At 42.6% G+C, this 13,918-nt stretch overlaps 1 protein-coding gene across 1 annotated transcript; it reads left to right on the forward strand.

Annotated features, from left to right (window-relative positions):
* The first annotated feature begins 154 nt into the window (after positions 1-154).
* Positions 155-5,497, forward strand: LOC137258307 (uncharacterized). Its single transcript, XM_067795942.1, has 4 exons — positions 155-311; positions 1,765-1,922; positions 3,054-3,186; positions 4,699-5,497. Exons 1-4 carry the CDS (start codon positions 157-159, stop codon positions 4,952-4,954), a joined length of 702 nt encoding a protein of 233 aa, XP_067652043.1. The 5' UTR covers positions 155-156; the 3' UTR covers positions 4,955-5,497.
* Positions 5,498-13,918: the final 8,421 nt, after the last annotated feature.

Raw genomic sequence — 13,918 nt, forward strand, 5'->3', positions numbered from 1 at the left:
AGTGAGAGAGGTCAGAGTAGTGGTTGTAAGGAAGGAAGGAAAGAAGGATGGAAGTAACCAAGTCAAAGATGGTTGTCGTAATTCGCATATGGTCCTACATGTTGACCCCGAATCTGGTACGACCGCTGTCAGTGTCAGGGCCAAGTTCAAAGTACAATGCTTGGAAACAAAATGGCGCATACGTTCAACGCGGGCATAGAGCTAACCTTCACAGATGACAACATCGCTATTTTACGAATGCGAAATGGCGAAAACAGAATTGACCGAACTTTCGTAGAAGCTTTTAACAAGGCGCTGGATGCAGTAGAAAGGTATGACACCTGAAGTGAACACACTTCCTGTAGTCAAACATCGAAGTACCGCTGTTGCTATTTTTAGCATTATGAACCCATTGAGAAATGGGACAGATATCACGTGATATTTTTATAGTCGCCTCGTCCGACATCACTCGAAAAATCTCTAGTATACATTGGTATACAAGTCATGATTGGTGTTTTCACAAAACGGGCAAATGCTTAATTAATAATGGAGGTCGGTTGGTTAGCCCCGATGACAGGGCTGGGATTCTGGGTCAGAGGAGATCTCATTGGAGATCGGGTGGTCAGCCCCAGTGACTGGGCCGTGATTCTGGGTCAGAAGAGATCTCATTGGGGATCAGGTGGTCAGCCCCAATGACTGGGCCGGGATTCTGGGTCGGAGGAGATCTCGGGACCGGGTGACCAGCCCCGGTGTGTTGGGACTCACACTCAGAAGTCGCAGTTGGGATCTTAGAGCCTGGGAGAACTCATTGGGGATCGGGTGGTCAGCCCTGTTGTGCATGGATTCTGGGTTAGAGGAGATGTCAGTGGGGATCGGGTGGTCATCCTCGGTGTATTGGGATTCAGGATCGGGAGTTCTCAGTAGGGGATCGGGTTGGTCAGCCGTGATTTTGGATCAGAGATCTCAGTGGGGATCAGGTGAGGTGGTCAGCTCCGATGTGTATATCCATGAACTTATAGAGTATAATTGGATGTAGTTCTTGAAAGAGTGAATATATATATGGTCTAAATTTGTGCACCCTAAACCCCCTTTAGCACATTTGTATTTTGATTTGTATGGTGAGCGCTATCTTTTCTCAGCAAGAGTCTGTGTATGTGACAGTGATCTGAAAATAATCCAGTGCAAACCAGACAAACCCGTAACTGATATTATGAGCATTTTTCAACGGGTAACGATGACAAGCAAACAACCATATCACCGAGACGACCGCCCTGTCCGTTTTGAAACGAGTGGTCTTTACGTCACTTTTGTCATATTCCCAGCTATTTTGAGTGAGTGAGTTTTGCGCCGCACACAGCAATATTCCAGGAATATGGCGGCGGTCTGGACCGATCCAGTGATCAATGGCATGAGCATCTATTTGCGCATTTCTCAACCAAGTCAGCGAGCCGGACCACCCGATGCCGTTATTCGCCTATTACGACAAGCATAGTCGCCTTTTATGGCAAGCATGGGCTGCTGAAGGCCTATTCTACCTCGGACCTTCACGAGTCAATATCACTATGGGGGACCAGAAATGATCTTCACACAAAGTAATCATGGAATCGAACCTAGACCTTCAGCATGACGAGCGATCACTTCAACTACTCGACTTCACCGCTCTTTCTGTTTTGAAGCTTCTTACAAGTATAGGATTCTGACGTTTACACTCCCAACCGGAATACGGATGTTGAAAGATGCACAAACGTGTTCATGAATAATACCCATAAATTGTTTTATGCATAGGAATCCCGAGTGTCGGGCCTTGATAACTACGGCGGAAGGAAAGTTTTACAGCAATGGCCTGAACTTGGACTTTCTGAAGTCAAAGGAGCGCATCGTGGTCAGTGAACTGTGTCGGCGTCTGTTGACGTTTCCAGTGGTTACTGTCGCAGCTATTAACGGTGAGCATTTGCCTCAGTCTTCTTTATCAACATTCAACATATGTTAAACGTAAACTGACCTGTGAATATCCGTGTTGCAGTTGGTCTTCACAACCCTTGCTTGTCAAGCTCCCTGACTTGACTGACACATGGGTTTGGGAAAGAGCGAATTTAAATTTAAAATGCGCTTCGTCCGCCCGTCGGTGCACATCTCTCTTTTCGGGAATAGTGGTAGTGCTCTTTTCCGGCGTAGAACCCTAAAAAGAAAGGTTAAATATTTCTCTTAATATTTGGCTCGTAGATACGTCTGGTAGCGTAGTGGTGGTTTACTGGTAGTTTTGGGTACTCTGAAGAAAATATGTTTTGCGTTTCCATGGCAACGATTTTGACTTTGACTGAAATTGGTGGTAGTGCTCTTTTCCGGAGTAGAACTTTAAAACCGTTCACTATGTCTTCACCAAACGTGGCACGTAGGTTGGTCCGATTAAAATATTTTTGGCGTTTCCTTGGCAGCAGGCCTGACTTTGAAATTGGTGGTGGTGCTCCTTTCAGGACCAGAACTTTTGAAGCCTTTCATTATCCTCCTTCCACTTTCTATATACATACCAAACCATTTGCCATAATCATAAGTTGTAGACATATTCATGAAGGATATTTTGCTATTACGGGGGATATTGAAGACTTTGTCTTCTTGTTTTATCATTGTATAGCCAGTATATTCGTAATGTTTGTTTATTCAATGCCGTACTGAGCAATCCTGAAGTTGTATGACAGCTGTTTGGATATATTTAACAATCAAATGATTCATAGCATGAGCATCATTCAACGCAATGGGGAAACGATGTCATGCATCTACATATTAAGCGAACCTGACCACTCGACCCATTTAGTCGCATCTTACAAGGAACGTGGGTTCCAGATCAGTTCTAACCCAGTTTTTCACGGGTCACTCATCCATTATTGTCGTGCTTTGAATTAAGTCATTCATTAGCATGAGTAGACTCGGTATACTGTTTAGTGGGTTTTATACGATATTTTGATTCTAGTGTATTGTATCGATGGAAACGGCGTTACATGGCATATATTTGATGATGGTGATTCAAAGCGCCCAAGCGTGAATATTTACATACTGAAGACAATGTTTCCATGAAGGTCACGCCTTTGCTGGCGGAGCCCTGTTGGCGTTACACCAGGACTTCCGGGTCATGCGTACCAAACGAGGCTGGATCTCACTTAACGAGGTTTTCATAAATGCACCACTTGGTCCAAGTATGCCAGTGATCAGGTAAGTGAATACGGGTTAGTGCTTGTAATACAGTTCTTATTTAAGAGTAGGGAAATGGCAATTTATACAGGAACTAAACTAGGCACATAAAGAAACTGCATACAAAAATTTTAAATCTAAATTTATCCAACCTGTGTAGACACATAAGGGTTTAAACTCAGAGATAAGTGACATGTATCCAACATGCATGCACGTGCCACGTTCCGTGACGTCAGTGGTTTGGCCGTATTCACCCCAACGTTTATGTCATCACTGGATCAGACCACGACGTCCAGCCATACGACCTATCCAGACACAACGTCATCGGCAAGCTCGCCGAATGTGGTGACGATATCAAGTCCGCAGACCCTTGCTTTTGGTGGAGAAATGTTTGTTGTTACAGATGGGTCCAGGTTTAACATTTCCCATAGTGACGGGCGTCAACGTGCCAATAGACGCGTGGGAGAACGTTATGCACAGGTCTGTGTCTTGGAGAGGAATCGCTTTGGTGGTGGTTCCGTGATTTATTGGGGTGGAATAACAGCAAGCCAAAGGACTCCTTTCGTGATTGTTCAGGGCAACTTAACTTGTGTGGGCTACAGGGATCAGATTCAGGGATCCTGCCCCGCTTGTGGACTCGTGATATCATTGTGATTAGCTTTTCAATTGAAATTCTGCCGACTTGTTATGGTCTCATAATCCCTCCATTAAAGTTTATACAGTGGAAGCAGGACTGAAAAAATAATCCACTTTAGACAATGTGCCGGATTGTAGAGCTGATGGTAAATGTTCAAGCCACAGACGGAACTGAGATTTTAAGCTGGTGTTGACACCTTGCCGGATTGGACAGATGCCGCCTTTGACAGCTTCCACTGTATGTTTCTTTCACATTGTTATCATCATTATCAACTGGGATAATATTTTAACAATGCATAGTTTCGTTATGTGGCTAGTATACTTCCTAACCCGAACTACTTCCAATCAGTGGCACGCATTGTGGTCGATCCGGCAGATCCGTACACAAATGAACTGAATGTTCGCACCTGTCTGTTGGTAGGCCTATTTTGACAAAACGTAAATATTTTTAAAAGTGATGTGATTCTTAATTACAGGTGACAAACATTGTAAAGGTGGTCCCAAAAGCATTCTCTATGGGTATTTAATGTCCGATGTAGTGAGTTTGAGATGTACGCTTTGAACAGCCTTCTAGTTACCCCACCACAGTAGAATGTTGGAGGAAACTATGATCTCACTAACGCTCGTGTTTAAAGAGTGAGTGAGTAAGTTTAGTTTTACGCCGCTTTTTAGCAATATTCTAGCAATATCACGGCGAGGGACACCAGAAAATGGGCTTCACACATTGTACCCATGTGGGGAATCGAACCCGGGTCTTCGGCGTGACGAGCGAACGCTTTAGCCATTAGGCTACCCCACCGCCCCTCGCTCGTGTTTAAAGAGCCAAAGTCTCGTGTCTTCACGCTGAAGTATCGTACCAGAGTATGCCTCATCATCCATTATTCTTTTTCTTTCCAGAGCAAAATTATCGGGTAGGGCTGCCCACGATCTTGCTGTATTAGGAAAGAGGTACACAGCGGAAGAAGCAAAGGATTATGGGATTGTCGATTTGACTTCTTCACAGGAAGACCTAATGTCGTCTGCAAGGGCACTAGCCAATCAATACACATCAAAACAGAAATACGACAGAGACACCCTTAGGGCATTCAAAGAGGATTTATACAGAGATATCGTTAACACCCATCCCTTGCCCTTGGAGAAGTCTAGATTGTAATAGATCAAGCATGTCGTAGATCTTATCTCAGGGCATTTAACTATACAGATGTATGCAAATGTGTTCTCAATACAGGAGTGAAAGTGGCGGGAAAGTGATCCTGGGGTTATCAAGTAGAACAATTAAAGCGCTCAACGACGCTCTCTGTGACCTGTGAAAACGGAAACCGCGTATTTGTAAACAGTGCTACCATTTACACCGGAAGAGGGGTGGGGTGTGGTGTGGTGTGGGGTGTGGGGTGTGGGGTTGGTGTGGGGGTGGGAAGATACAAACATGTTTCCATCAAAACATTTTGTATTCAAATTTTACCTTGCAGAAAATAATTTCCAGATTTTAAATCGCAACAAGAAATGCAGATTATGCATCTGAGCTTTAACAACGATCGGCTATTAACATATAGTCATCGACAGAAATCGACGATCAATACACTTCCTTCCAATATCCAATGTGATGTATGTTATTTACTATTGTTATTTACTATTAATTCAAACAGTAACTCCAAATGAGGAAAATATATGTAATAAAATTTATGATTTTGAACCACAACTGCCTTATGTATCCATGTACCCACAGTGAGCAAAGAGACAGTTCTTGTTTTACATTGCAAGTAGCCGTATCGCAATGAGACCAAGTCTATCTGTCTTCTGTACCCGACGATAAAATGTGCACATAAAATGTGCATGCATTTTCCCCCAGAAGGATATATGGTCAGGAATCCGGTTGTTGTTCTTATTCTGTCTCAAGCGGCTTTCACACGACAAACTAAAGTGTGACAACACATGTTGTAAAAAATACTCGAGTTTGAAAGTGTGAACATTCCAACAACTCTCCACCAACGCCAATTTCAGAGTTGTCAAACTGTTGTCGAGAAATAGGATCGGTCTTTGTTTTAACCAACTTTTCTATCAAACCTTCCTTGTTGTCAAAATCGATTTTGGCGTGTGAAGTGTTGTCAAACTCGTGTTGTTCAGAACGACCAACTGCAAACGACCAGCAACGACGCCAGATCTCGCATTTGTCGTCTACCAGACAGAATGCGACTGCGGTGAATCCTGCAATGATGAATCCTCAAGACCAGCCACCACTAGGGTTAAAGACACCAGGCCTCATTCAGCGAGAACCATATACTCTAAATCCGCCATAGCTGACCAATCCAAACCACAACACCAGATGGAACACCACCAAGCTCATAGACAGGAACAAGACTGAAAACCCGATAACTGCTTGAATCTGCCCATATGAAGATGATTAGCCCGTCCATCAACAGAGATGAAGGATATTTCATTCCCAAGGCCTATCACTACTTACTGAATTAATTTTCATGTATCCTTACCCAGGTGTCCATCACAACTCCACTGGCTTCCTAACGGTACCTTATCATCTATGCCAACAACAATATACACCATTCCCTATTGACTGCTAATCAACTTTGATGGAATAGTAGGTGAGACGGGTCCTTGTTTATACAACCATCTACATCTTCTGCTATCTGCCTACATAAACCTAATATAATCTATTGTATAAACAGCTCATTTTCCCCATCACTCATCTGTTGTCCAAACACCTCATGTATGTATATCAACCCCAACTTACTTCCCATGTATTACTTGCTTGACAACGATATTACAATCTATGTTTTTGTCACAAATGTTCCAAGGTCGTTGGTCGCAGAGCTGTCAGTATCTTGTGTGGCCACCATAAGCATCAATGGTTGCTTGGCATCGGCGTCCCATAGACTGGACTAGATTCTGGATGAAGTGCTAGGGAATGTGTTGGTAGTCTTCCCTCAAGGCCACAAACAGAACAGGTAATGTTTGTGGCTGAGGGTCACGCTGTCGCACACGACGATCCAATTTGTCCCACAGATGTTCAATATGGTTAACATCCGGTGATCCTGACGGGGAGTCAAGAACCTGAACGTTGTTCTGGGTTCAGGAAACCCCTGGTTATTCTTGCTGTATGCAGCCAAACGCTATCATGCTGAAACATGACGTTCTGGCGGTTCATGAAAAGAAGGACATGAGGCCTGATGATTTCATCACAGTAACGTCGAGCTGTGAAATTGCCCTGTACCTGAATGAGGTTTGTCCTGCCACTGTATGAGATGCGATCCGAAGCATGGCACTGTCACCACCAAATCTGTCCACTTCCTGTACACAATTTTCAGCCTAGCTTTCGATACGACGTTGATGTACACGTGCTCTTCCGTCGGGCCGTCGCAGCATGTAACATGACTCATCGCCGAAGATAACAGTTCTCCACCTTTGCAATGGCCATGGGAGACGTTGGCGACACCACTGTCTGCATTGTTGCTGATTTTGACGTGTAAGGACAGGTCCTCACCAAGGTCTTCTGGAACGAATATCAGCCTTATAACTTCATTTTATAGCCGGCCCTATGCGCCAGTACATTTTCCAAGGGTATATATTTGACCATGTCACTGACTACCGGAAATATTTCGAAAATGATTTACAGTTGTGTTAAATAGATGATGTCTGCATAGCCCATGATGAATAATGCCGTTCTTTTCTGATGGCAGTAACACTAAATGTGACTGGTCTAGAGAATGCTTTCAGCCAATGAATAATGCCGTTCTTTTCTGATGGCAGTAACACTAAATGTGACTGGTCTAGAGAATGCTTTCAGCCAATGAACAATGCCGTTCTTTTCTGATGGCAGTAACACTAAATGTGACTGGTCTAGAGAATGCTTTCAGCCAATGAATAATGCCGTTCTTTTCTGATGGCAGTAACACTAAATGTGACTGGTCTAGAGAATGCTTTCAGCCAATGAACAATGCCGTTCTTTTCTGATGGCAGTAACTCTAAATGTGACTGGTCTAGAGAATGCTTTCAGCCAATGAACAATGCCGTTCTTTTCTGATGGCAGTAACACTAAATGTGACTGGTCTAGAGAATGCTTTCAGCCAATGAATAATGCCGTTCTTTTCTGATGGCAGTAACACTAAATGTGACTGGTCTAGAGAATGCTTTCAGCCAATGAATAATGCCGTTCTTTTCTGATGGCAGTAACACTAAATGTGACTGGTCTAGAGAATGCTTTCAGCCAATGAACAATGCCGTTCTTTTCTGATGGCAGTAACTCTAAATGTGACTGGTCTAGAGAATGCTTTCAGCCAATGAACAATGCCGTTCTTTTCTGATGGCAGTAACACTAAATGTGACTGGTCTAGAGAATGCTTTCAGCCAATGAACAATGCCGTTCTTTTCTGATGGCAGTAACACTAAATGTGACTGGTCTAGAGAATGCTTTCAGCCAATGAATAATGCCGTTCTTTTCTGATGGCAGTAACACTAAATGTGACTGGTCTAGAGAATGCTTTCAGCCAATGAACAATGTCGTTCTTTTCTGATGGCAGTAACACTAAATGTGACTGGTCTAGAGAATGCTTTCAGCCAATGAACAATGTCGTTCTTTTCTGATGGCAGTAACACTAAATGTGACTGGTCTAGAGAATGCTTTCAGCCAATGAACAATGTCGTTCTTTTCTGATGGCAGTAACACTAAATGTGACTGGTCTAGAGAATGCTTTCAGCCAATGAACAATGTCGTTCTTTTCTGATGGCAGTAACACTAAATGTGACTGGTCTAGAGAATGCTTTCAGCCAATGAACAATGTCGTTCTTTTCTGATGGCAGTAACACTAAATGTGACTGGTCTAGAGAATGCTTTCAGCCAATGAACAATGTCGTTCTTTTCTGATGGCAGTAACACTAAATGTGACTGGTCTAGAGAATGCTTTCAGCCAATGAACAATGCCGTTCTTTTCTGATGGCAGTAACACTAAATGTGACTGGTCTAGAGAATGCTTTCAGCCAATGAACAATGTCGTTCTTTTCTGATGGCAGTAACACTAAATGTGACTGGTCTAGAGAATGCTTTCAGCCAATGAATAATGCCGTTCTTTTCTGATGGCAGTAACACTAAATGTGACTGGTCTAGAGAATGCTTTCAGCCAATGAATAATGCCGTTCTTTTCTGATGGCAGTAACACTAAATGTGACTGGTCTAGAGAATGCTTTCAGCCAATGAACAATGTCGTTCTTTTCTGATGGCAGTAACACTAAATGTGACTGGTCTAGAGAATGCTTTCAGCCAATGAATAATGCCGTTCTTTTCTGATGGCAGTAACACTAAATGTGACTGGTCTAGAGAATGCTTTCAGCCAATGAACAATGTCGTTCTTTTCTGATGGCAGTAACACTAAATGTGACTGGTCTAGAGAATGCTTTCAGCCAATGAACAATGTCGTTCTTTTCTGATGGCAGTAACACTAAATGTGACTGGTCTAGAGAATGCTTTCAGCCAATGAATAATGCCGTTCTTTTCTGATGGCAGTAACACTAAATGTGACTGGTCTAGAGAATGCTTTCAGCCAATGAATAATGCCGTTCTTTTCTGATGGCAGTAACACTAAATGTGACTGGTCTAGAGAATGCTTTCAGCCAATGAACAATGTCGTTCTTTTCTGATGGCAGTAACACTAAATGTGACTGGTCTAGAGAATGCTTTCAGCCAATGAACAATGTCGTTCTTTTCTGATGGCAGTAACACTAAATGTGACTGGTCTAGAGAATGCTTTCAGCCAATGAATAATGCCGTTCTTTTCTGATGGCAGTAACACTAAATGTGACTGGTCTAGAGAATGCTTTCAGCCAATGAATAATGCCGTTCTTTTCTGATGGCAGTAACACTAAATGTGACTGGTCTAGAGAATGCTTTCAGCCAATGAACAATGTCGTTCTTTTCTGATGGCAGTAACACTAAATGTGACTGGTCTAGAGAATGCTTTCAGCCAATGAATAATGCCGTTCTTTTCTGATGGCAGTAACACTAAATGTGACTGGTCTAGAGAATGCTTTCAGCCAATGAATAATGCCGTTCTTTTCTGATGGCAGTAACACTAAATGTGACTGGTCTAGAGAATGCTTTCAGCCAATGAATAATGCCGTTCTTTTCTGATGGCAGTAACACTAAATGTGACTGGTCTAGAGAATGCTTTCAGCCAATGAACAATGTCGTTCTTTTCTGATGGCAGTAACACTAAATGTGACTGGTCTAGAGAATGCTTTCAGCCAATGAACAATGTCGTTCTTTTCTGATGGCAGTAACACTAAATGTGACTGGTCTAGAGAATGCTTTCAGCCAATGAACAATGTCGTTCTTTTCTGATGGCAGTAACACTAAATGTGACTGGTCTAGAGAATGCTTTCAGCCAATGAACAATGTCGTTCTTTTCTGATGGCAGTAACACTAAATGTGACTGGTCTAGAGAATGCTTTCAGCCAATGAACAATGTCGTTCTTTTCTGATGGCAGTAACACTAAATGTGACTGGTCTAGAGAATGCTTTCAGCCAATGAACAATGTCGTTCTTTTCTGATGGCAGTAACACTAAATGTGACTGGTCTAGAGAATGCTTTCAGCCAATGAACAATGTCGTTCTTTTCTGATGGCAGTAACACTAAATGTGACTGGTCTAGAGAATGCTTTCAGCCAATGAACAATGTCGTTCTTTTCTGATGGCAGTAACACTAAATGTGACTGGTCTAGAGAATGCTTTCAGCCAATGAACAATGTCGTTCTTTTCTGATGGCAGTAACACTAAATGTGACTGGTCTAGAGAATGCTTTCAGCCAATGAACAATGTCGTTCTTTTCTGATGGCAGTAACACTAAATGTGACTGGTCTAGAGAATGCTTTCAGCCAATGAACAATGTCGTTCTTTTCTGATGGCAGTAACACTAAATGTGACTGGTCTAGAGAATGCTTTCAGCCAATGAACAATGTCGTTCTTTTCTGATGGCAGTAACACTAAATGTGACTGGTCTAGAGAATGCTTTCAGCCAATGAACAATGTCGTTCTTTTCTGATGGCAGTAACACTAAATGTGACTGGTCTAGAGAATGCTTTCAGCCAATGAACAATGCCGTTCTTTTCTGATGGCAGTGACAGTAAATGAATTAACAGTGTCCACCTCGTCATGGTTTTATTAGATTTGTTTTTACACAAGTTTAAGTTTACCTCACTACAAGTAATTCATTAATTACTTCCTTTTAACACCACATCATTCTCAATTTCCTATATTTAATACAGGGCTGGTTATATGTTAACATTTTTTGAGAGAGACGGAATACCTAGAACACCACGACTACCCACACCTACTCCCACCCTCACGGTACCCGTTAGTGGATCACAGACCCCATTACCTATTATAGTGCTGACAGTACTGAGAACGAGAACAGCTTAGTCTGTCGTACAGACCCTGATGCAAATATATACAAGAAAGACCATGGAAGTCTAGCAAATGTGGCAAGTCTAGATTCCCTTAGCTTCTGAAAATGGAGAAAGTCTCAGGGCTCTATTTCATTATATTTGTTTTTACTATGACCTTTTTCAGTAAAATATGTTCAATTCACAGTCTAAATAAACTTACCCTCAGTACTTTTCGTTACACTCCACTACTGAGTCTAACAAAACCTTATGGAAGATCGCGTCAGGTAACCTTTGAGATTGAGCAATCAGAACACAGCTGACCAAATCGCGAAAATGCACATTCGCACATATCTTCTGAACTTTTTATCTCGGAAAGGTTCGTAACTGCTATTTAACGTACGCTCCCTTCCGGGTGATACACAGGGCGTACGTACAACCATGACAACGGTGAGTAAACAGTCGCTGAAAATAGTGTTTATGGCAATATTCAAGGATGTCATCTTGCGGAAATATTATCTAATGGTAACCATGTCAACAGAAATCCCATAGCGTATATACTGCAGGTCAAATAACCGTGCTGTATGCGGATTTTTTGTTTGTGGAGAGATCTGTGTCAGTGACCTGAATATTTGGAAAGTCCCTCCGATCCCTAAATAGTAACCGTTGTCTGATTGGTTAAATCTTTTTAACGGTTGGTTAAATCTATTGGACGGTCATTGGTCGCTCAAAGGTTACTTGACGCGACCTTCTACTAGGTTTTGTAAGACTCAGTGGTGAAGTGTAACGAAATACACTCAGACTATATTTGCTTAGACTGGTTCAATTCAGAGAATTGTTGGTCTAACAACAGATATAACACCAGTCTTATTATGCTTCCAGGTCTGGATAATGAAACCTTGGCTGACCAGAAACCTTTCGACAAGATATGGTTCAGGTAATGTCAAGCTTTCTCGGTCGCCTGCCGAAGCCAGTGTGCCTCGTGGCACATAATGGCGACCGTTTTGACTAACCACTCTTCGTATCCGAGCTGCGTCAAGTGAGCTCAGAGCTGCAGGACGACCTTCTCTGTGTGGACAGCCTGACGGCTTTCAAGACACTCGAAAATCAGGAATCAGAGAGGGAGCATGGACCGGCAAGTAACAGAGACGATCCTCAAGGTGATGCTGGACGTTTGTCGTCGACACCAACACCGTCGAGGAAGTGTACAGGCGGTGTTTTGAAGAAGCGCCACCTATTTGCCATACAGTGGCAGACGACCTTGCTCTAGGTTGTGAGAGAATACTCTCCGGGGTTCTTGGACTGGGCTGACAAAGAATCTAAATGCTTTTGAAATATCCCTTCAATGTACTAATGTGTCTACTGTTGAGCATTTTATTAAGACAAATGCGTCTGCACTCTTCTCGCATTATTATAATGACGCACAGAAGTCTGAACATGTCTACAATTGAGAACTTAATAAACCAAAATCTGTGGCCATCTTTATTGTCCTCAGGTTAGCATTCATCATAATGATACAGAATGCAAAAACAATGTAGACATTTCTCATAATATTAATTGATGAATGAGCACTGATTTCTGTAACACTGACATCCACTGAATCTGTTCATCAGCAAATTACTAGTATGTAAAAATAGCCGAAGCGTTGACACTACATATTACACCAATACAGCTCATTTCCTCATTAAAGGTATTTCAAGTCACATGCAGTTATCACTGGTTATTTAAGTCACTCTCATTCAAGCACGTCAGCCAGACATTCTCCAACCTCTCGGGATCATTTTTCAATGTTTGCTCACCGGTGAAGTTTTTCAAGTCAGTTACGTTCATGTTGTCACAAGACAAGTAGTAGCGAGCAATCACATGCTCAACCATGGCAGTGAAATCAAAAGACCGTCAGCTCGTTTCCATTCATTGCTTAACAAGCTTGTATGTCGTGAGGAAACTTTCTGGATAGATACGAGCAGGAGTATCCATAGAGTTAAACATGTACATGTAGATGTACTTAGGCTCTGCAACGAGAGTACCTTGACTAGAATAACTACCGTATCATGTCCTCAGTGTGTACGTGTAGCTCTTGATCTGGACATACTGAAAGATCGAGTACCTTGTGTAGAATTTATGGTATGGAGCACCATAGGTTCCATTTCATCAGCAGTATATCATCTGTATCACATCCCCAGTGTATAACAGGCTTCATGTGACTCCAGATGGTGAGGTTTGGACCGACACGAGTAGCCTCTCATCAACATGATGCATACAGCATCGTGTCCCCATCATGGGCTTGTCCGTGTCTAATCTCATTCAAATAACGAACGCAGCCTCAGTCATTGCTTTCGCTCCCAGTAACTATTGGGATAGTGGCTTCGTCATCAACAGACCCGTCATCTTTTCAAACATCCTAGTGTAGACTACTGAAGTGATGGGACTTTTCGTCTTTTGACTTCTTGTCGAGATGAATTGTTAGATCTGGGAGAATCATTATGTAAGTGTTTGACGACATCACTATGTCCCTGATAATCCTTGGACCAAACTGTTCGGTGTGGCTCACTCGCTCACTCACTCATTCAGCCTACAGGTTCATTCAATGTTGCATTCCACAGACATGGTCCATCTCATCCTGTTCTGAAACGTATGGGACCCGTGAAGGTCCTGGGTAGAATAGGCCTTCAGCAACCCATGCTTGCCATAAAAGGTGACTATGCTTGTCGTAAGAGGCGACTAACGGGTG

Source organism: Haliotis asinina, chromosome 12, assembly GCF_037392515.1.
Source record: "Haliotis asinina isolate JCU_RB_2024 chromosome 12, JCU_Hal_asi_v2, whole genome shotgun sequence".
Taxonomy (NCBI): domain Eukaryota; kingdom Metazoa; phylum Mollusca; class Gastropoda; order Lepetellida; family Haliotidae; genus Haliotis; species Haliotis asinina.